The 22,584-nt window shown below is 53.1% G+C and overlaps 5 protein-coding genes across 5 annotated transcripts; all 5 read right to left on the reverse strand.

Moving 5' to 3' along the window:
- Positions 1-746: 746 nt before the first annotated feature.
- Positions 747-1,472, reverse strand: PG997_010664 (uncharacterized protein; the record flags this gene model as incomplete). The annotated part of the gene is made up of 2 exons (XM_066814979.1): positions 747-1,374; positions 1,432-1,472. 2 exons carry the CDS (start codon positions 1,470-1,472, stop codon positions 747-749), a joined length of 669 nt encoding a protein of 222 aa, XP_066664269.1.
- A 1,928-nt stretch (positions 1,473-3,400) lies between these two features.
- PG997_010665 (uncharacterized protein) lies at positions 3,401-4,501 on the reverse strand (the record flags this gene model as incomplete). Its single annotated transcript, XM_066814980.1, has 2 exons — positions 3,401-4,275; positions 4,423-4,501. 2 exons carry the CDS (start codon positions 4,499-4,501, stop codon positions 3,401-3,403), a joined length of 954 nt encoding a protein of 317 aa, XP_066664270.1.
- Positions 4,502-5,543: 1,042 nt separating this feature from the next.
- Positions 5,544-8,923, reverse strand: PG997_010666 (Importin-beta domain-containing protein; the record flags this gene model as incomplete). Its single annotated transcript, XM_066814981.1, has 4 exons — positions 5,544-5,755; positions 5,818-6,804; positions 6,866-8,237; positions 8,288-8,923. 4 exons carry the CDS (start codon positions 8,921-8,923, stop codon positions 5,544-5,546), a joined length of 3,207 nt encoding a protein of 1,068 aa, XP_066664271.1.
- Positions 8,924-14,213: 5,290 nt separating this feature from the next.
- On the reverse strand, positions 14,214-15,532 carry PG997_010667 (uncharacterized protein; the record flags this gene model as incomplete). The annotated part of the gene is given in 5 exon segments (XM_066814982.1): positions 14,214-14,413; positions 14,468-14,553; positions 14,595-15,187; positions 15,259-15,438; positions 15,449-15,532. Coding segments are annotated over 5 exon segments (1,143 nt in total), but the record flags the coding sequence as incomplete, so codon positions are not given.
- A 3,202-nt stretch (positions 15,533-18,734) lies between these two features.
- Positions 18,735-20,752, reverse strand: PG997_010668 (sister chromatid cohesion protein eso1; the record flags this gene model as incomplete). The annotated part of the gene is made up of 3 exons (XM_066814983.1): positions 18,735-19,550; positions 19,634-20,480; positions 20,535-20,752. 3 exons carry the CDS (start codon positions 20,750-20,752, stop codon positions 18,735-18,737), a joined length of 1,881 nt encoding a protein of 626 aa, XP_066664273.1.
- Between the last annotated feature and the right edge of the window lie 1,832 nt (positions 20,753-22,584).

Genomic DNA, 22,584 nt, shown 5'->3' on the forward strand with positions numbered 1-22,584 from the left:
GAGGGGGCTCTTGGCTTACGAATAGAGTGGAGTGTTAATAGGGAAGTGGTATATTTGAAGAAGAAGAGAAGCAAGGTAGCGCTTAGGTATTAATAACAAACACAGGAGAGGAGAGTTTGAAGCGACGGTGGGTATCACGATATTCAATGGTCGGTGTGCTTGTGTAGATGTGTCTGGTTGTGTTGTCTGGGGGAGGGAAATGGGGGGAGGAGAGTCACCAGCCAAGTGCAGCGTGGCGGAGGTCGCCGGTTGCCATTCCAGGTGACCGCCCAGTTGCCAGTCATAGCGCCGCCCAAAGGTCCGGTGACACAGCTGAAACAGTGGTGGTAATCATAGCAACAGCAAGCATTGTTCATGAAATAAGACACCATGTGGCTGGCGGTATAAGGTGTAAGTAAATCAAATAGATCCTGACGAAAAAAGCCCTTGCATCTCAAAAGAGTATATCAGATAACCTCCCGGAGGTGTGCAGCCTGCGTGCATATCCAAACACCAAACACGGCCAGATAAGCGCCAGATCAGGGAAGGTGGGTTAATGTACTTAAGTGTCAAACATGCGACTGCCGCCCGTTTTCCCCCACACTCACATCCCACCATCCCATCATCCTCATCCCGCTGTCCTACTCACTATATCATCCCGTCTCCAAGTCCAGCTAAGTCTTCGGGTAGGTAGGTAAGACGAAGGTAACTTAACCTCCGCAGCCGTTGAGATCAAGATCGAATCAATCAACCAATCAACCAGTCAATCATCTCATCTCATCATGACGTCTATCACGCCGACGTCGCACACAGCTCACTGGCCGTCGTCGTGCGAGTGATGCATCCGCCCGGGCACGTCGACTGGCACCCTGCACCGCGATGATGGTCTTGGGCCCGTCGCAGCCGCAGGGCACCACCAGGCTGGTGTGTTCGGTGCAGCCCGGGATGGGGCAGCGGATCGGCGTGCAGTCGGCCGGCTGCGTCGTGCGGATCACCGTCGGGCACGGCAGCGACGTCTTGGTCGGCCGCGGCGGCAGGATGATGATGCTCGTGATGACCACGGGCGACGACGTCGGGCTGGTCGACGATGTGCGCTTCGTGGGACGCGGCGGCCCGCAGGCTTCGTTCTTGGTCCGGTACGTGATGTCGCAGCCGGCGTTGGGGCACTCGCCGCCGCAGGGCGCTACCAGCGTCGCCGTCGGGATCGAGGCCGGGCAGCCGCAGCCGTTGGTGACGGTCGTGACTAGCCGGCAGTCGTTGTTGCAGTTCTGCGCGCAGGCTGGGTCCACGATGGATTTGGTGACGGTGGGGCAGGCCGCAGCCGGCTCAAGAGCACCGGCGTCGTCGAGGACAGCGGCAGCAGTCACAGCAGCAGCCTCTTGCGCAGTCACGACGCTGAAACTTCACTGTTAGTACCATGTATCGACACGATGGAGCTGTTGATCATCTTACCCGGCAAAGATTGCCATCACACCAATGAGAACAGTCTTCATCTTGAACGAATAAACGCCTCGGAGGCTTCAATATGTCGTGATGGATATAGTCGAGGATGTAAGCTATGAACGGGGGATGATCAGCGCTGACCAATATATCAGAACTCAAGGAAGGCCAGGTCAGCGAATCTCGATCTTTATATACAAACCAGAGTGCATCCTCGGTTGTCGTAAGGTTGTCCGGATATAGCCACATGCCTGGGCTCGCTTCTGCAGACTTAGCGAACGAGACGTTGCGTCGAGTTCCCGTCCCCTGCAATTGACATACATACTCAGGAACACTCTCGAGCGTTAAGCTTATCAGTCTCGTTTCTAGGCACGGGATGCCGTCCCCAGTTTCCGGTTTTCCTAGACACAGGTTAATATATATCAGCCAGTCAACCAATCTACACACCCAGAAGCGAGTCCTAATTTTAGACCTGGGTCTGGAACCTGGTTTTCTTGAGAACCATTGCTACCCGTTCGTCTCGGTAGACAGTGAGTCTCCGGTAGAATGTGGTCGGAGAGACGGTCCAGAAGGCACACCGTACCCAGTTGTCAGTCGAGAACCAGCTGAGGGTGTGGACTTGTCGGGATCTCGGGGCCTTGGGTCTATTCGCAAGTGACCGAGTACTCGATCCAATTCGACTATCTACGGCTTGGGAGGTATTTGGCATGCCATGTGTGTTCATACAGGTCTGTCAGGTAACGAAGAACCGATATAACATAAGTATGTATTGCTTCATTGGGCTATCCCTTTGATAGTGGGAGTTGTATAGGAGTCGGGCCAGCCAGAGCTGGTGACCTTCCCCTTTGGCTCGCACCGGATGCCGGCTGATAGTCTCGATGATAGCATGCTGTGGTGTGGTCACGATACTTCCAAGCCAGCCTGTCCGAAGTCTCACTCTACCTTCGGGCTTTGCCACGAGTTTCTGGTGCTCTACAGGGGTCATCTACCAATCTACCCAATCAGACCGCGTCCTGCCATCCGGATTGGACAACTTGGGCCGGGATCATGATGTCCCCACATTACATTACCACCAGGCTCCCCCTTTTACTTTTAGCCTGAGGCTCGGGGCTCAATGCCGACGAACGAAACCTTTCATATAACTTCATTTGGTCTTTCGCTGGGCAATTTACAGCCAGAGTGTCATCGGCCCCAAGCTAAGCGTAAGCGATATATTAATGGAAAAACAGACAACTCACCACCACACCTGGATAAGCCGATACTGCGCGCACCTCCCAGTCGAAGGAGAAACCGGATCATGCTGCTACCACATGGGAGGTTGGATAATGTGGAAAGCCTTGTTGCTGGTCAGCACGAGAGGAAGCACAGAGATGGCGGAAAGCGATTTCGGGCGCGGGTCAGAAGTTGATTTTATTTCCACAGATGTATATTACCAGATTGCCTTATGTGAGCTGGCGAATGGGAACCCATGTTTGGTCGGGGCTATCTTCCATTGTATCCGATGATCGAACGCCTGCTCGGCCCAGGGGTGGCGGCACTCTTTGGATGTGGTAGGCCGGTACGTAGAACTGTTATATGATGAAGTGGGCGATCAATACAGCACCAGAAACTGGAAGAGCAAACTTGGAGAGGGCTCGGTATAAGTACCATCTACATATTGCATCATCACTTCATCTACGAACGGTCCTCTGTAGGAACGAATGGGAGGACAGGGGATAACCATTGCGAGATCCGCGAGATCTCGCTGCTCAATTTGATTCATTAGGCTACACGTGCAGCTGAAAGATATCATGTTTGTTGTGTGGGCACAAGCCCAAGCCTTGTGAAACGTGCCTTGCTCGTTCCTATCTATCAACTTGCAGCCTGGCCTGGCTGCTTACGCCAATGAATGAAGACGCTGTCTCTAACACGCCGAGGAACCAAGTGACTATCTTACACATCGTGCTGCTTGCAGCATGAATCGGTGCTTGCAACGATACTGTCACCACTGGGCCAGACAGCTGCCAAGTCCAAAGGCGTAGTCGCCCCCGCCGACTTCAGGCGCTTTGCAGTAGTGGAAGTGGTGGGTGAAAGACAGCGATAGGCGGTGGCACAGATTAGGGTGACGCCTTACCCCATCGACCGTGAACGTGTCATCCTCGACATCGGAGTTGAGAGCGACCGACCGCCACATGGAGCTCGCCCGCACCACCTCCAGGCCCATTCGAATTTGGTTGGACTCGCCGGTGATGTCGGCGAGGTACGAGAACAGGCCGGACGTGTAGGTTAAGTAGAATATCGCCGTGTCATGCGTAAAAACCTTGGGCAGCATGACCTTGACACGGGATGTGACAGGCATGAGCACAGTCTTAGTAGCCGGGATGGGGCCGGAATTCGACGGTACCCTGACGGTGGTGTGTGGGGTATAATTGTGTTCGTTTTTCAAGAAGTCGAACGTGATAGCGCAGTAACAGTGAAGGCGAGAGAAGAAATGGCGGAGGGCGCTTAGGTGGCATGGGATGAGGCCCTCAAACATGAGCCCGAGTACGATAGTTTTCGGGGAAGTACCTGCATCGGCGGGCCTTCTGATACTATCCTGAAGAGCCTTGATGCCCTTACCCACAAGGATGACCCGGACGCCAGACTTCTCAAATTCGACGATGGCGTCGTGCAGAGGGCCGAGGTCGCGGAGAGGGTTCAAGAACTTGCGGGCATCTTCTTTGTTGAGGGGGACGCGGGTAGCCTGGCGCAGGGCGGCGACATCGCTGGCCGAGAGGTGGTCCAAGATCATGGTGCGCAGCTCAGCCGTCTTGAAGACCTTGCCATGGGGAGGAGTAGGAGTGTCGTCGGGGGCTGATGAGCTGTTACCCTGCGAGCCTACCGATTCTCGAAAGTTAGCACTTCTTCTCCAGAAATGAACTGTCCAGAATTATGACTCCCGAGGTACTGGATGAGGAAGGAATAGCAACTGGAAGAGCAGGGAGCCTATGGAAGAGAAGCAGATAAACACCAAATTCCACTTACCGCCTGCGACGACAGAGGCCGCCGAGTCGACAGGGCATCCTGCATCAGTCGATGCGGATTGGGAGGTCGCGAGATCCATGATGGGTATGCTTACGTCTCGCGATGGAGGCAGCAGTAGTTCGTGGGTGATTCGTGGATGGTGTATCAATGATGGTAAGTTATTGATGGCAAGCCCGAGTAGTAAGTGGTGATGGAGGGATGGCGCCGAAAGGAACCTCTACCACGAGTTCATATTTATTGGCACAGGATGGGCGCGGCTGCCGAAAAACTAGAGTTGAGAGAAAAGAACACTGCGTTGCACCTTCCCTTGATGATAAAAGCGCTGCTTTTCGTGCAATGCTCCTTCCTTCTCGTGAACAATCAGTCGTCAAGCCGGCTGATAGAGGTAGACCGGATCAGGAAATACCTAGTGCGACAAACGTTCGAAAACTTCCAATGCGACATCTAGATCATCTCAGATCCGTACAGTACGGCGTAATCTGGTGAGAACAGCGCTTTCGCCATCAACGAGAAACATACAGTACCCATACTCTATCATCTATTACCCATCTGTACATGAAGGCCCTCCGAAACGACCAACGACCAAAGACGGCGGACCAAGATTTTTGTTTTTGTTTGTCAAGACTTCATGAATATTTTACTACTTAAAAAGGGGGTGGGATATTGTTTGCACGATCTAAAATCTTTCCGACCACGAACACACCGCTTAACCCGAAGAGAACCCCAAAGCCGCCATCGATAAAAAACCCATCCTCGAATTCCTCGACGTCTTCCTTGTCGCGCTCGGCATTGGGGGGTATAAGGTTATAAGACTGGCCAAAACACGGGGTGGCGGGGGACCATCGCTCTTCTCCTCTCGACTACACCTAACCCTCCCGCCCGGCCAACGCTTTATCGTTGCAGGGCAACGAACGGACTACATACGCCAACACAAAACGACATCAGCCTGACTAATATGGTTAGCCACAATAAGCCAGTCAAGGCCATTTTCGGCGTTCCTCGGCCATAAACCTATGCTATATCGGTACCACGAGCCGCCGTCGCTTGAAGGGGGTGATGTAATTTTCGCAGCCAACATCTAGAGTTGGTTCTCCCAACAGATGACCTGAACGGACCGGGTTCTAGCTAGGGTTGATACCTCCGTTAGGTGACTGCTGACCAACTGCGCCCGATGCTTGTGCGGCCAATTGAGCCGCGTTGGCTTCGGCCATCTGTAACGCCATCTGGGCATGGGCTTCTGCTTGGTTGATCGCGCCTGTAATGACCGCCTGCTCTTCCGCTGACAGGGGCTGCGTCACTGTGCTGTACAGCTGCGGCTGTTCTTGTTGCATTTCTATCGCCACAGATATTAGTGATACGTTCTCTTGAGCGAAGGAGTTTCTGTTATGCACTCACTCATGAAAGCCACACGGAACAGCTGATATGGATCGATCTTGTCAAGAGGCGACTCCAACAAGACACTGTCCTCACCAAGCTCGTCCTCGCTGTCGTCTGCTTCCTTGTACTGGTTCTCGAGTCGGCTGAACTTAGCTGCTTCCTCATTCAGGAACTCCAGGTAAGCCGTACTCTCATCCTTGCCCTCGCTGTTTTCTTCGGGCTCCTCGACCTGCCAGTTGGTGTCGTCCTCGGCCCACTCATCCTCGTCCTCGTAGTCGTAGCTCCCAGCGTCGAATGTGAAGTCGTCTTTGAGGGCCTGTTCACGGTTCTTCTGGGCATTTGGCAGAGTCCTGAAGAGAATGGTGATGCCCTGGAGGAGTCTCGGCCAGCCAACACAGACACTCTGAGGAACCTGGTCCGCCGGCAGGCTGAGCAGAGACACGATGGCCACGATGCAAAGCTTCTTGTCGTGAACGCGCGTGAACGAGTCCATGTTGCCAAACCACAAGCTGAAAAATTTGTTGGTCCATCCCTTCTGTTCCAACACTGCTATTGTCAGCAGGGGGTTGTAGTAAATGGCGTTGATAACCATCTCCATCAGATGGATCTTGTAGCTCTTGACTTTGACATCGTGGCTGCTAAGCACTGTCATGGCCATCGAGATGAAGCCCGTAACGCACTGATCAATGTGACCACGCAGGCTCAGCATCATGGCCTCCGCGAGCTTGCAAGCACAGATTCTATCCACGCCACCGACTTTCTGGTCAGAGAACATGTCGTTGACCATTCCGTAGAGCGCTTGGACGTATTCGGGCTTCTGCGTAAGCTGGCCGGCGCCGTACTGAACAAAGTTGTCGAGGGCGGGCAGCATGTCCTCAAGGTAGAGTTCTGCTCCGGACTTGAAGGTGTTGTGAATGAGCTCGAATGCTTGCCACATGGTGGGCGAGATGCTCTTGGCGGCGAATGTACAGCTGTCGATAATCTCAAAGACTTCGTTGTAAAGATCTGTTTCTTACAATTGTTAGAGTTGCAGAGATACCCTCCACTCACGCTTGGCATAACGTACCGTAAAGTTTGTTCTCGAGAGTAACCTGGATAACTGGCATTAAGACGGCTTCGATGTGAAGGAGAACATCGGGCGTGCTCTCCAACGTAAGGATGAGTGTACCAATGGTCTGCAGGACACCAAGGGCTGTTATGCTCTTGTCATCCAAGTAGTCACCGTACTCGCCGTCATCATCGCGCGAGTTTTGCTTCTCCAACAGCTCCTGAACGATACGCAGATAGGTGTCCCGCAGCTGCTCGCTGAGAGCCACAGCAAAAGGCGTCAGCTCAGTTGCAAAAACCTCGACAAAGTCCTCCATCACGTTGGCGAGGGCGTCAATATCACACTCGTTTGCCAACTTGAGCAGTTGCTGCATGATGGTCGGAATGCTCTGCTGCATGCTAACGCGGATAGCGTCGTGTCGGATCAGGGGCTGCAGGGCCAGCGCGGCAGTGACACGAACCGGGAGATCAGTGTCGGCCATACAATCCAGAATGTGGCGGTAGATGACAATCAGGTTGTTCTGGTCCTTGAAGTTGAGCTGCTCGAACTTCTCGATCGTGTCGCAAGCTCGCGCACGCAAGTAGCCCATGGGGCTCTTGAAATCGGGGAAGACGTAGCGAACCAGGAAGTACTCTATCTGGTCGGCGATAGGGCTCTTCTTTCCGAGAAGAACAGGGGCCAGCGTGCCGATCATGCGCAAAGCACCCTCCTTGCCAATGTGATCTTTCTTGTCATCAGGCGCGGTTTCGTAAGTGCTGACGACGCTGTTGATGAAGGACAACAGGTCGAACGTCTGCTTTCTCCTGACCTTGGTGAGGGTTACCAAGAAATTTGTAGCCGCCACATCGGGCGAGGACACCTCCTCGTAGAAACTCAGTTTTCGGTGCAGATATTCCTCGGGCTCGTCCTCGAACTTCTCGACGTCCTCGGCACTCAAGCACAGCACGGGGAAAACCAGATGGGTGACGAGGTTGGTCAGGTGGGCGCTCAGGTGCGGCCACATCTCCTTGGGCCGGCAGCACTCGTCGAGGAAGACTAGCGTATAGGACAAGCACGGCTTGCTGAGCCAGGCCGTCTTCGAGACCCATTTCTCGATCTCCTGAAGGTAGTGCTTCAGGATTTCGGGAGCGACGGTCACGATGAAGTCCTTGGCAAAAGCCTTCACATCGTCGCCACTGGTAGTGACGGCCGAGGGGTTGCCGTGTCGGATGAACAGCCTGTTCAGGTTGAAATAAGCCCACTTCTTCGCCTTCCACCAATGGTGGCGCTCTCTGTCGTCGAGATCCTCGGGCATGGCCGCGGCGGGAATCGTCTTGGAAACGGTGTGGAGGAAAACGGTGCACCAGCCAATGTTGACGGGCTGCTGCTTGAGGAAGCTGGAGAGCTCGAGCTGGTTCCGCGGATTAGCACCAAATCAGGTATCACGGAGTAGCTGCTTACCCAGGTGGCGTGCTTGTAAGCCTTGAGAGCAATGTGAAGCATCTCACCAGCCTCGTTGCTCTCCTGGTTCACCAATTCATTGCAGATCTCGAGCAGGCGGGGGAAGCTCGCCTCGATGATCTTGTCGAATTCGGCGCGGCTGCCCTCCTGGCTGCCCTTGAAGCGGTAGGCACGGCAGGTAACGAGGAGACATTGCAGGCCAGCGAGGACGGAGAGAGCATCGTTAGCGTGTAGCAAGCGCAGTGTAACATCCATGAAGTTGGGCCATTTGCCCGGGAAGTCGAAGTGGAGGATGCGCTGGATGGTCTGGAGCAGCTGTTGTCGGATGCTGCCCTGGCTGGAGGCCAGGATGGGCAGTATGCGGTCCCGGAACCTGGCCTTCTCGTCCTCGTCCAGGACGACCTCGTCGGGGTAGTGGTCCGACTTTGCCCAGCCGCGATTCGTTCGGTTCTTGAGGTAGATGACGGTGGAGAGGCGGATCGACTCATCGGGCTCGTTGGTCAGGATGTCGAGCAGAACATCGGTAAAGCCGGGGTGGGACTCGGCGGCCTTCAGCTCGAGTTCGCCGGCTCTTCGGACATTGGCATCGGCGGACAGAGTCGCGACTACGCGACTCCTGATGGCTTCGACATTCATGGTGGCGGCCTAACCCTAAGGAGGGGGCTATTTGTCGAGGGGAGGGACGAATGCAGGGCGGTGTCGTTAGATATACGAGAAGGAAATTGAGAAAGGAATATTTGGTAATTGAACCACAAACGATTTCAAATAGAAGATGCCGCCAGCGTCAACAACGATAACGTAGTGCGAGCGTCGCCGTTGACAGCAAGCAAGCAGTTGGGAATGGGAATTGTTTTTTTTCTGCCACTCGCACAACAGGTCGTAAGTAGTAGAATGGCGGGGCAGCAAGCAAGCGGCGTAGTTGCAGAGAGGCACGCACGCACGCACAGAAGAGGTGTGTGAGGTGTGAGGTGTGTCGGTAGGTAGGTTAGGTCAGTGGGTAGGCGGGCAGGCGGGCAGGCAGGCAGGCAAAGGCAGGCCAGATGAGTGGACTGGCTGCTGGGCCGCTGGGCTGCTGGGGGAGGGACTGCCCAGGTTCAGAAGGTCTGGTCTGGTAGGTGCACGTCCGAAAGCCAAGTCTACCTGGCAAGTACATAACCTAGTGGTTTCTATTCTACATATCTCATGTTTCTCTGTGTCTGTTTCTGTTTCTGCCCAGGTGGCTTTGCTTGGCTTTCAGGTGGGTGACAGGATACACAGGAGAAAGCAGACAGGCCGCACTACACTCCCTCGCTCACCAACTCACTTCAATGGCAAGGTCGACTACTCTCTCCCTCGATCCCGTGCAGGCTTTGGCGGGCGCGCAGCAAGACCTTTCCTGGCCGGACGGGACCCTGGCGCTGGACTTCGCAATTACACTAGCAGATCTAGGGGAGGATGGTCTGGGTAATTCGATCGCTAGGCCTGTGAATCAGGGCATTATTGGAACGCGTTAGGAGATGTGTCAGGCGTTAGGTGCAGCCTAGGCATAATCGATTCATTTCAGCGTAACAGCCAACCCGATGCAGCGCAAGCAAGTGGTGCCAAAAGTCGAGGGAGGGAGAGAGACGGAGGGCCAGCGGCGGCTCAACAAGACTGGAAGATGGGTAAAATGTTCCAATTGGAAACAAACCGGGGTAATTGCTATTTCGGTGGTTTTTGTCTAGGCACGCTGTAACCCTTCCATACCACATTACATATCCCCATTTTCAGCCACGGACATCTTTGATTTCGTTTTGCACAAGCATGTTGGTTTGAAATATTATCCTGGGTGCGATTTCCCGAGCAAGTATCAACAGCAAGTTTCTGGTAACTCTTGATTTTCTGTTGAAATTCCAGTTGGCCTCGAATGTGTGTGCGCATAACATATGTGTGTGTGGGCAGGCAAAATCTTCATGTTACCAGAAAGGATTCTTTGGGCAAAATCAGGGACTTCCTGGCCAAAGATCCGCGGCCTAGGATTTGACGATAAGGCAGAGAAAAGATGGGGCCCAGACAGCTGGGTGGAACCCCCATCAGTGATCAATTGCAGACAGCCCTTGCGGGAGTGCACTTCAAATCGGAATGGATTTATCTGATCTAGGAGGTAGCCATCAATCAGAAGGGCAAATATAGAAGCGCATTATTTGCCTTTTCCTTTTGGATTGACTCCTGACGGGCGGGTGTTGGCGAGGACGAAATTGCGTTCTGCAAAAGATAGGATCGATCTATCGCAAATCAGTTCGAGATGAAGTGGTGTGGTTTGCTTTTCCGTTAGCAGTGACCAGGACCAGACTGGACCTCAGTGAATCAGGTACTGCGCAGGTACTTGGGATGTACTTCCACCCTTCCCACCCAGCGAGCGTCCCCTGCCAACCCGGCTGGGAACCCTTACGCTTGGGCATTAGCGGTCCGTCATCGAGGGGTCGTTTTTGTTTTTTTTCCTTGGTCGGCGTCGTGGGATCATACCTGCAACGCCTCGATTCAAATTTTTATCGTAATGTCCCTCTTGCTATGCACTCACTTTACATACACAATATGCCTTGCTGTGTAAATGAGGACAGTCGGGATACATGTTTCCGAATCGCAGGTTCCGCCCGATAAAAACAAAACCAAAAAAACAGATTGATCTATCCGAAGCCAGGGAGAGGGACGAGAGCACGGCCGCTTTTGTCTTTGTCCTGTGGAATGACATCCATTATGACATGACATACAATGGATGGATTACCCCTCCAAGTTTGGCAAATCCATGGCAAGGCGGTGACGGCAGCGGACGGACGGACAGGACAGGACGGGTGCGGCGTCTGATCTTATTTTGCTCCCCACAAAATCCTCACGATAAACTCGTCCCTCGCAGTATGCGTAATGCAGTTATTGGATGCTTTGGGCCATGGTATATGACGGCAGCAGGCAGACAGACCAGCTGGCAGTTTCTGAACGGCCTTTGCTTACTTGAGCGGCCGCCATGTTTGTTGTTGTCGAAAAACACGCACGAGTTCTTCCATGTTGGTGTACCCTGCGTAACCGGTCTATTCCTTGTCGCGAGCGTGCGTGCGGCGTCAGCTTTTCGGCAAGGGGCATTTACGACCGAAATACCGACGTGCCTGGCAAGCCTCCTGCCGATTCCGCTCAAGAAAAAGCTCTCCATCCTAACATGAGGTCTGACCGTGCTTGTCTTGAGAATTGAGTTGATCCTAACTGCGCTGTCAACGTGAACCTTGACGCCATATATGCATGGCAACCTTCGTCAGCCTGCATTGATGACAAGCCCCAAAGTGTAAGTTAAGAGAATACCCTTTTACCCATGTTTCTTCTCGAGGAATTGATGGACGTGGTGCCAATTACCAATCCCTCGGACCGCCCGAAGCGCATGTCACTGCTGTTGCTGCCGCCGCCGGGCTGTTTGTTGGAGAGCATCGGATCTGCAAATTCGAAGCATATAATGTAACCTCTTGATCGTCAGGTACTCGAGCGCCACCATGTTTCCCGTGTTACGCAATGCAGTGTGATTAGATTGCGGTCGCATCTCCAAAAACTGGTTCGTCTCTAGCGAGCATTGATGAATGGCAGAGAACGTGCAGCTCCATGCGCGAGATGTACCTGTATCTGTGTTGGAGGCTATAGTAACATGAGTCGCAATCGTTCTCGTATGTGGCATCGCTAATTTCAGCGTCATAACTTTGGTCTTCAAAAGATGGACCAGTGATGATTGACCGAGGCAGATAGAGCGTGCAGCTTTACTCAAGATGCAGCTGCTTCAATACAGATATCAATTATCCGTCTTCAACAACATATTGTACACGTCTTCAAGCTGAAATGCGCCATTCAAGTGACACAGTGGTTCTCGTAAGGGACATCCAGTGATTTGTATTCCTAGACATCTGCTTCCACTGTCCTATCCGTATGCCCAATGCCCAAACGCCCAATCCAGACGGTAACCCAAAGCATTCGTTACATGAGTCTCAATGTCCAAGCTAAACACGCGTGCCATCCCATCCCATTCAATAGCAGCAGCGATATGGATGCTCCAGCACCCAATCCCCGACAAAAAACACCGGCACGACCAGGCATCGGTCGGCCACAAGCATCCAGGAATCCCACGCCCTCAGGCGGTGCTAAACCAAACAAGAAAAGAAAACCCTCGCCTATTTGAGTCAGCTGATTTCACCTTGTGGGCGTAGGTTATCCTCAAGTAAGTCCGTGGAAGTAAAATAGAGAAACATGAGCAAGACAGCCTACTGACAATAGCAACAATGTTTGTGTCCGGCTGAAGTGATGTCCTGGAGGAATTGAATGATAGTCCACGGAAGTCCGGAATAAGTCCCAATGGCGGAAGAAGCAGCAGCAAGGCAAATTCGCGTATCCAATGTATAATGGCCAGTACCGGTGGAAAGACGGTGTTGTTGAAGTCCAAGGGAACTTGTCCGTTGATGTGGCATGATTTTTTGAGTAATAGTGGTTGTAGTCGCGAATCCGGCTTATTGGCGATGTGAAATGGCAACTTTCCAACGAGTTCTCCATGGTGAAGTTCCAGGTAACCATTTGGGCCAAACTATTGAACCTCTGAGTCGTGTATTCAATCTTCCCGGCACAGAGTCCGATATTGATGTTGCTTGTCCTAGGGCATATGGCCAACATGCTGGATCCTTCTGGGAAATGTCTGCAAACCGTAAAGTGGAAATCGACGTCCAATGTAGATGGCATGAAACTGAAAGAAACGGTCTCCGTGATGTGTGGGCTGTGAGATGACGAGTCGGCGTCGCTGATCTCGGTTTACATAGACGTTCAGTGGTTGGGAGGGTGGACTCTTACCGACACTCGAGTTCGAGTTGATTGTTTTGTCATTCTTGTTCCGACCTTGTAGGGCTCAAGGTCAGATCCGAGTCCAGGCGGTGGAATTCCGCAGATTCGCACAGGATATGTGCTTTCAAGGTCCCTGATGGTGCGCTTTTGAGCAATCCCAATGGCATGTGATCCGGTGGTTCCTGTCTCCCAAGGTTGGGGGTGTGTTCCTGGTCTCCCGGCAAAAGTCCTCTGGTATCCGGTAAAGGGAGTCCTCAAATGTCATCCGGGAGTAGAGTCCATGGAAATCCAGAGAGCTGGTGTTGAGATGTAGTCTTTGCTGCAAGTTAGTATCATCCTGAAACAAGTCAAATGATCCAGGGTTTGCCAGGATAGAAGAGCGGCGTTCTTGGGAAATCCTTCACGAGAGGTTGTCATATATATACACTGTGCCCAGTGCTCACCTTGCTGTCCGAATCCGAAGCCCTATCTATTAGTCAACCAAAAAAAGAGTTCTGTGTCTCACCATTCGCCTAGTGCGCCGTTGACAGTGGAATCCATGAACCGGAAGATACAGAAAGCAACGCAAAAAGCCTCCGCGATTCGGCAGGATCCGGACAGCAAGTTGGCAAGGGATGGTTCTTCAGATGAAAGTAAGTCATTGCTCCGTCATGAGGTTCTCTTTTCGCCTCCCGATTCCCAGGTCTGGTATAACGTAAAAATGGCCAGTTTTGTAACAAAAACGTGCAAAAAAGAAACAGGAAATAGTCATCCACGGGTCTGAATCGTCCGTATGCAATCGTAAAGACCCCGAAGTGCGCCATCGCCATATCGGGTGGTCGCATGCGAGCGCGCCACGTAATGTGTGAAAAGTCCATATCCGGGAGAGAAACGTGGATGATCCAGGGAAATAAAGGTGTGAACCTTTGGGTATCAAAGGGCGCAAACTTGCAACCCTTGGCAGCAATGCGAACCTCGCAAAGATGATCAATCCTGAAGGCAATGCCGGTGGGGAGGGCAGCTGGGCTCCAAAAATCCTCTGGCAGTGGGAAGGAACAGTCATTAAAGTATAATGTGCAAGAGGTTACTCTTGCCAATCCAGGGCTGGGAATTCTCCAGGTGGTGTCGCTCATCGACCGCTGCGATGGCTGCGATGCCTAGAATCCGTGTGTCGGTCAACGCTGTCACGGTTGTCCCGGTTGTGACGTGAAGACGATCCACTGCTGGGCGCCTGGGTACTGGGAGGTTGCGCCGAGTTGCGAGGGGGAGGGGCGTTCTCATACTGTGAGTCGTGCGTTGATGCGAAAGCTCCTGCGCCTGCTGGCGATGCTATAAGAATCAGAAATCACTGTGAACCAATCTTTGGACGTCTCATGTACGTACCGCGCCCATAAAATGAGTCGACCGGCTGGGCCGCCGAGAATCCTGCCGGGGTTGGCGCCGGGTTTTGTGAGTAGTAAGCACCAGAGCTAGTAGTGAAACCAGGCTGACCAGGCGGTCCTGAAGTTACATAGACTGGTCTACCCTGAACCATGGTTGTGGCAGGGACGGGCTCTCCCCCGGGGACCGGTTGTGTACGCAACATTGGCACCATAGTCGCCACTGCCCGGCGCGACGGTTCGGTGTGCGCCAACTACCTCGTATGGCCTTCCTCCCGAGGGGGCTTGGGTAAATCCTGACCCGGACATGGAGGCACCACTCGGGTACGAGTCTTGGGGGTGACTGGGCAAACTGGGGCTGGCCTGTGGTGTAAGCCTGCTGGCCATACCCACCGCTTTGACCTGCGTAAGGAGATGAGCCTGGGTATCCGGAATTTGATGAAGCACCATTGTAGCCTGCGGAACCAGTCCCTGGGTATCTGGGAGCGCCAGCATCATAGTTATCACGCGAGGCATCCGAATATTGGTTGGCACCTTCAGTAGGACCGTAATACTGACGGGATTGGTGCGTGTCCGAATTGCGGTATTGGACTACTGGGGAGTTAGATTTCTGCACGTAGACGCCAGCTGAGGCGATAGTACCTCCGACAGGGTTGCGCGCAGTTTGCTGCCGCCTCTCTTGGTCCCATCGCGCAGAATCTGCTTTCAGATCTTCGATCATTGCCTGCGAAAACCATCGGGTCAGCAGGGTGGCTTCATGGCTTGGGTGTTGTTGTTGTTGGTGGTGAGCCTTACTGTGGTTAGGTTTCTGTAGGCTGTGATGAAGTAGCCTTGGACGACTTGGCCAGTTTGCGGGCTCTGTGCAGCAACCCATATCAGCAATTGGAACAAGGGATCGCGGAGCACGAGGAGAAAGTACCTCGTAGACACCGGGCCGGACGAGTGCATCGTTTCCAAGGTAGCGACAGATGTCGGCTGTTATTACTTCACGATCTATGCCATCTCTAGGTACGAAATACTCGTTTTGTCGATTCGACGAAGCCGGCGGGGGGCTGAGCTGAACGTCCGGGTCTGGAAGCCATCTTGATTACGGGTGGTGGCGGCGGCGTAGAGATAGTGTTTTTTTTTTAGAAAACAGAGAGATGCCGGGGCGACGATGAGGGTTGGGAGGGACGTCGACGAAGAGATAATGAAGAGATGAGAGAGAAGAAAACAAGGGGGAGAATGGGGCGAGATAAACCAAGAACTGGATGGTGAGGGGAGCACCAAGCCCAAGTCAAGTGGTGGAGAGGAGAGAAGGAGAGCGGCTAGGCGTTCTTGTTTGGTGGGGTCTTTTTTTGGAAAAGAGAACAAGTACGGCAGCAGGAGGAGCCTAGCTGGGAAAGGTGGCTCTCCGGCTGGGAATCTTCCACTCAGGGTTTCCTAGGGGAACCCGACCAAGCCTTGGCCGCTACCGCGTCACGTCGTTGGCGGACAGGGGTACCTGGGAGTGGGTGGCTGGCTTTGCCTGTCTAAGCCCAATCCTGGTGTCGGTGGCGAGAAACTCACTGGCCCAGAAGGTCTTTGGAGCCGAGAGGCAAAGAGAAGAAAAGAAGAAGGATGGTTGTACCGAATGATTATGTCTGACACACCAAATGCTGCCAGTGGACGAAGGCCAATCTGGGACAATGCAGGTCTGGACCAGTCAGGGCAGCTGTGGCCGTCAGGTGAGGCCTGGGAAGTCCGTTGCAGGCGAGCGAAACCAATAGGCAGATCGATTCCCAATACGGTGGAGCAGTGTTACTGTGTGATCAGAAGTGCGTGGGAGCTTCTGGTTGGCTGTCTATGTCTCTTATGCGAGAACACACAATTCAGGAAAAGATGACGGGCTTTGCTTTCTTCCAGAAGACAAATTCGTCCTCTCCAGGCTAGGCCCTAGGAAGAGCAGCAGATAAACGTATGTATTTATGGGAGTCAAATCGAAGCCTGTGAACAGACGGGCTGACTCGTGTTTGACCTGGCGCTATGCAGGATTTGATGCAGCAAGTAGGATGATGCACGCGATGTGGGCAGCGGCGGTTGATGTTGGAGAAAATCAAACGATATCGAAAAACCCGAACTGCAAGTGATCGTCGGTCGGGAGGCGAAAAAGACGACGGACAAGCAGGCTTCGCTTCACATGAAGGAGATGCGGTGTCGTCTGGGGTGGTAGTGGTACTGTATTGGTGGTAGAGGTTGTGGTGGTGTGGCTAGCAGTGTGTTGGATTGAGTGCAAGTGGGAGGGTTGAAAACACCAGCAGGACAGAGGTACATAGGACAAGGTATTGTTGCCTGGCCGCTGCTAGTGGACGTATTGTTGATCTGGCGCCGCGAATATACCGGGACAGGACTGCACGGAAGCTGGTGCCGGCGAATACAGGGAGAAATAGAACAGGAGATCTCTGACGATAGGTAGGACAGGCTGCTGACCATCCTTCGCTGGGCACACAATGGGAGATGAGAAAGGGCGCTGGCTGGCCGGGTCGATGGTTTGTTGAGGCCTAAAGACGGCCTGGCTTCCCTGTTACAGTACCTAAGGGGAAGTGCTAAGCAGGAGCTCCAGTCGGGTACCAGGAACGTTTGCGCCCGTCCTTCAGTGGGGTGGGACCTTGCTTGCCGCCTGTGCTGCGTGTTGTGAGTGTGCTGTTTGCCGCAACCTTAGGTTTTGAGCTGACCGCAAGAATGCGCCAAAAGAAAGACGTTGTCGGTGGCCGGATTTAGGCTGGCCCTGAGGTCCTGTCGCAGCACAACGGAAATGTGCGGGATCCTAATGCAGCTACGCGAAAAGGCTGATTGATGAGCTGAGTGAAAACCGAGAATGCGCAAGAGGCGTGCGAGATCTCTGGCAGGGAATACCTCCCAAGATGCAGGGAACAAGTAGCATCTATATTCTACACAGCTTCTGGCCCTTGCGACAGCATGCCGTGCCAAATGGCAAATGTTGCCCAACAGAAAACCTTATTGTTCGCGGCCGTCCGTCCTTCTGGCCCAAACCAGAGCTCGACGTAGTACAGCCAGCGACCATCACCGCTGATGCCCTATCAAAAGAAGACACACCCGGTATATCATGCGCGATTGGTGGCATCTAAAAGTCAACAACAATTCTAATAAATAAGATTTGAAACAGCAACATGTTTTCTCGTCATTTGCCTCCGAGTCGGACAGACATGCGACAAGGCTGGTGGTCGTGGTCGGCTTCGTGGTGCTCCCGGAGCCCACGGACTTCCTTTGCTTACATGGCCAGAAACCACACATGTTGCCAAGAAGTGGATTGGGTCAGGACACGGAAGCCCTGGTGAAGCCATCCAACTCTGTCAACGTGTCGTGTCTGCTGCACTGAGACTGCAGGCTGGGAGGTGCCTGCTTGGAATTGGGTAGCAATGCGTAGGGTCCAGATAAATACAGTAGTCATCGGTGCCTAAGCTGCACGACCAATCATGGCTTCGTGGATCCAGTTCTAAGGCCTCTCTTGGGACGCTCCTCCTCCTCCCTAGCTGCCTGGGCTCGACGTCAGTGCTGGGAGACAAGTGCAAAATTCAAGGAAGGAGGCCAGGTTTGGGGTGCCTTGTGACGCAAATAGAACCCCCTTCTCATGACACTTCAGGTGACATATGTTTGTTAACAGAATCGTGCTTCTCGCTGTCTAACCCATCCATCCACATTCCTTCCGTACACAGCACGCCGATTGCGAGAAGCGCCGGCGGCCTTGTCACATTCGGACTACTATCGATGAGTCCATCGCTGCCATCCCCTCAAATCGAAGATCGAGAATCATGCCATTATCATGCTCGTGCGGAGGGCAGTGCCTACTCACAACACCGCATCCCCCGGTATCCTGCGATATAGTAGGTCGTCTGTAGATGCCGGAAGGGCTGCCGCGAGGGCCGGAGTCCAACTAGTTTCTGTGGGTTTCTAAACCGACGCTTCTTTCGACCGACTAAGCAAGCTCAAATGTCTTTGTGCCTGAACACTACGACCTCCCATCTGCTAATCGGTCGCCATTTCCCGCTCAGGCAGGAGGAGGCTGCACAAACATGGCACTAGTGGTTCAGCCTACAGGCGGCACCCAAGCAGCCCCATTCACTCCTCTCCTTCTATCCCGCCCGGGACACATGTGCGTCCAACTCGACGTGAGATTATGCTTCCTGGCCCTTGCCGGATCTGTGATGGTCCCGGTTGGCTGGCGCAACGGAAAGATCCACACGATGTGGTTTTTGTTGTATCACGCGCTTCCAATGATATACAGCCTCGGGTCATCCAAAGTTCAATTTGCTTTGCTTCTTACCGCTGCCTCGCGTTGCCTGCCGCGAGGTAGATGCAGAAGGCTTCTGATTGCGTGGACCGGCGGGTCGGTTGGCTAATGTCGAACTGCCACGTTCTTCCTCTTGGAGGTCCTTAGCGAAATGCCAGTCCAGATGGCTTTGGTGCGCTTCGGCGTTTCCAAGCCTTGCATGACAACGCGAGCATGTATAATCTGTGATTGGCAACTGCCGGGTTTTAGTCTCTGTCGTAGATGCATCCTGTTCTACTTGAAGACTCGCATCATGCTCAGGGGGCGGCTGGTTTGCGACTGTTTGGTGAGACTGATGCTCTCTGGCTTCCTCGGTCCCACCATCATTGACATCACTGGACGATGACGCCCGTGCAAGAAACCGTTGAATACCCGGGTTGTCGGTCCTTCTCCTTTTCTCTGGCCTTGCTTCAGAATGGGGGTCAACGCTGGCCTCGCGAGAGGACGACATGAGGGATTTTGCCTCCTCGCCTTTCACCAGGAAGCCCCCAATGCCCATGTTGCCTGTAACACCATCTTCAAACCCTGCGACGCTTAAGCTCAGGTTGGCGCATGGCCAAATCCTTCCCTCTAGAGCTATTTGGTTCATGAGATTCTTGGCAAGTTCAAACAAGGTTGTCTCGTCCAGTATCTTGCCCTGTGGAATGGCATTCTGGCGCGAACGTGTCTGTCCCCGTGGCGGTGATGAAGGTTGATTGTCTTGGGCCGCCGCTTGTTCTCCAGGACCCCTTCCTCCACCAATCGCGAAAAGATATCGGCAGCAAAGATCCTGAGCCATCTGACAGCCTGATCCATGGTATTAATGAGCGGACGGAAGGACTTGGCCGAGAGCATCGACTTGATCTGTGTGCGTGAATTTACTTCGCTGGTGTCAATCCCGCGAATCGTATTGTAAAGCCATATGCCTGTGTCCTCTCCTAGTTTCGCCTTCATCTGTTCAACCGGAATGGCAAGTAGCACTTTGATGGAATCCGTCTCGAACACAGACGTGACCTGCTCGCCAAGCTTTCCTCCCAGGTTCCGAATCTTGGTGACTTTCATGTCTGACAAGAAGTGTTGGACGGCTCGGTTGCGTATGACGGTCTGCTGGTTGGGTTTCTTGTGGCCGGAGCCCAACTTACTGAGCATCTTGTTGGACGCAATGCCAGCAGAGCATGTGTACCCAATCTTCCGCCGGACTTCTGCACGTATGTCTCGTACAATTTCCGACCCAATTAGGATGGCCACATCGTCCCAATCCGGGTCGTCTGCTTCTGCCTCCGCGTCATCTAGGTCCACGAGCGCGTCGGCTTGCCAGTCGAGGGCGCTGATTGGCGGCAGAGGCAGCTTTTCTGTGGGATCATCGTACGGGGGAGGGTTGGCCAGCTCTGGGAATCTTTGCAGCAGAATCGAGTGGATTTGGGCGGATAAATCAACGAACACCTCGTCGATAGAAGCCTTCTCTACCTTCTGCATATTCGCAGGAAGTGACTCTTTAATGAGAGCAAGAATCCTTCTCGACTGCAGTCGGTACGGGTCCAAGGATACCTTGTGAGTTCCTATATGAGAGGCGGCATCTTCATGGTAAGCCCATTTCTCATCTCCTTCTTTCCAGGTAGCAACATGCTGGGCTATGAGCTGGGGACACATCTTTTTCGCATCCGTGACAGTGCTGTGTCGCCCAATCCCGAACTTGCGGGCAGGGTAGTTGACGGCGATCAAACCTTGCCTGCATGTGGTGTTAGATCTCGTGAAAATCGCATTTGCTGCGGACAAGACGTACCATTGCTGAACAGCCAGTGGTTGGTCCTCGGGTGTTCCTAGTCGAACCATCTCGCACTGGGCGTAGAAGGCATCAAGATCAATGTGAGAGATGACCCTCAGCGGCGATGAAGTCGAGTATGACGTCAAGAGTCCGAGTTGTCTGTACGTAAACTGCGACTTCCGCCGACCCGTCCCATAACCTGGGGATGAACCCTGGAATATGGGCGAAGAAGGCATGGCGGTGACGATGACGATGATGGGGTGCGAGTTTGTGTGTGCGCGTGTGAGGTAAGGACAAAGGTGTCGAGGCCAGCACCTCTTGGATATTACGCAGAGATGGTAGCCAGCTAGACCGAGCAACGGTCAGCAATCGTATCGCGGCAAACAGCCATGCTTGTCGTTGTTTGAGGAGTAACGAGCCGGGTTTTTGGAGCCACGGAGATGTCTCCGTCCAGGCCGAAGAATGGTTAAAGAGCATGCGAACGCGGCAGGTTTTCGTCTGAACTTAGTCGCGTCTGGTCGCTATTTCTGGAAAAGTGGAGAATATTCATCAACTACCTAACCAGGACCTTAGGCAACCGCAAGCTGGAGGTCGAGTTCGAACTCTACCCACGGCACATCTCAGGACGTACATATTATCGCATCTAATATATTATACCGGCGTGTACCATATGCAGCTGACTTTCATCGATGCACGAAAGATCCGGTAGGTTCCCTGCTGGTCCAGGGTTTCATGGATGAGCTACATACGTTCCGACTTCTTCAGGGGCGACAGCGCAGTTATTGCCAATTCCCAACGATCGCTTTTTGCCCCTGACTATTCCTGGCGTGCTTATAACAAGCAATGACCGCCTCGATACACCCACGCAAAGGTAACCTACCGTCTGGCAGTTTCCTACGAAGTTTTGATGGTAGAATGGCCACGTACTTTCCTACTCGCATTCTCTTCAGCTGAAGCCTTGGGGTCCGACGTAACTCATGGGAGTCTTGCTCGCGACATTTCTGAGTCACAGTATGTAGGTAGGCAGTGGGGGTCGGGGCCAATACCAGCGAAAAGAAGAAAGCCGTTGAAGAAATCCGATCTGTTCGATTGCGTTCTCAAACCCGCACCGCATCGAGTCTCAGTTGTCAAGCAGGATAGGCAGCCGTTCAAGATGTGAAGTCACCCCCACCTCAATCCAGCCAACCTAGGTGAACACGGCATCCGTGGGAAAGGTGGACGCCGGGAGCGCAATATGGTACCAGGCAAGAGTTCCCATACCATCCCACCTCTCATGAAGTTTACCAATCTACTGGTTTTGGCCCCCTATTTCTTTGTGCTTCGGTAACGCAGAACACCCATGCTTTGTTTCTTCCTGTATACCTTGCTGCAGGCATCGACGCGAGATCATGTGCCCATAACTGCATTTTCATCTACTTAGCCGGAAACCTGCAGTGTATAAATGAGATTGACACTGACTAATGTATAAGATACAGTATGCAGTCGTCTGCATTTACCAAAATGGCGCATGTACTGCCGGCATATTGTCACCGTTGCGTTGCATCTGGATTGGAGGGTCGTGGTGGTGACGCATATCAGGCTGAGAGAGAGGGATTACTTGACATCTTATGGTTTGCATGTCTCACTTGCTAATTTTAAAAATAGTCAGAAGCATGTGCCTACCTGTTGACAATATACATACTTCTGCATCGCGAGCTGTGGATCGAGGCTCTTCTTGAACTGATAATTTCCCATACGAGCAAGGCAGCCTTGCTTGCTTTTCTCATCACCCCTTGCGTGGGAGGCGTTGACGGCGGCTGTAATGGAAGGGGTACAAGGTGGGGGATGACCAATGTTCTTGATACTTTGGTCTACATATCTGTGTATAGGAGTTCAGGAGTACCGGAGGCGAGTGGAGGTGACGTAAAGGCCGTTCGTTACCCCAATTCTGAGGAGGTAGATTACTGCCCACCCCCTCAGGGTATCGCCGAGAGAAACATTTCCTCTGCTTATTTATGTGTGACCTGCCTGAAGAGACTGCTCGACATAGCGAGATCATAACTAGGGGGCTATCTACCCCTGAGTAGTA

This window comes from Apiospora hydei, assembly GCF_038363865.1.
Source record: "Apiospora hydei strain CBS 114990 chromosome Unknown utg000008l_segment0_segment0, whole genome shotgun sequence".
Taxonomy (NCBI): domain Eukaryota; kingdom Fungi; phylum Ascomycota; class Sordariomycetes; order Amphisphaeriales; family Apiosporaceae; genus Apiospora; species Apiospora hydei.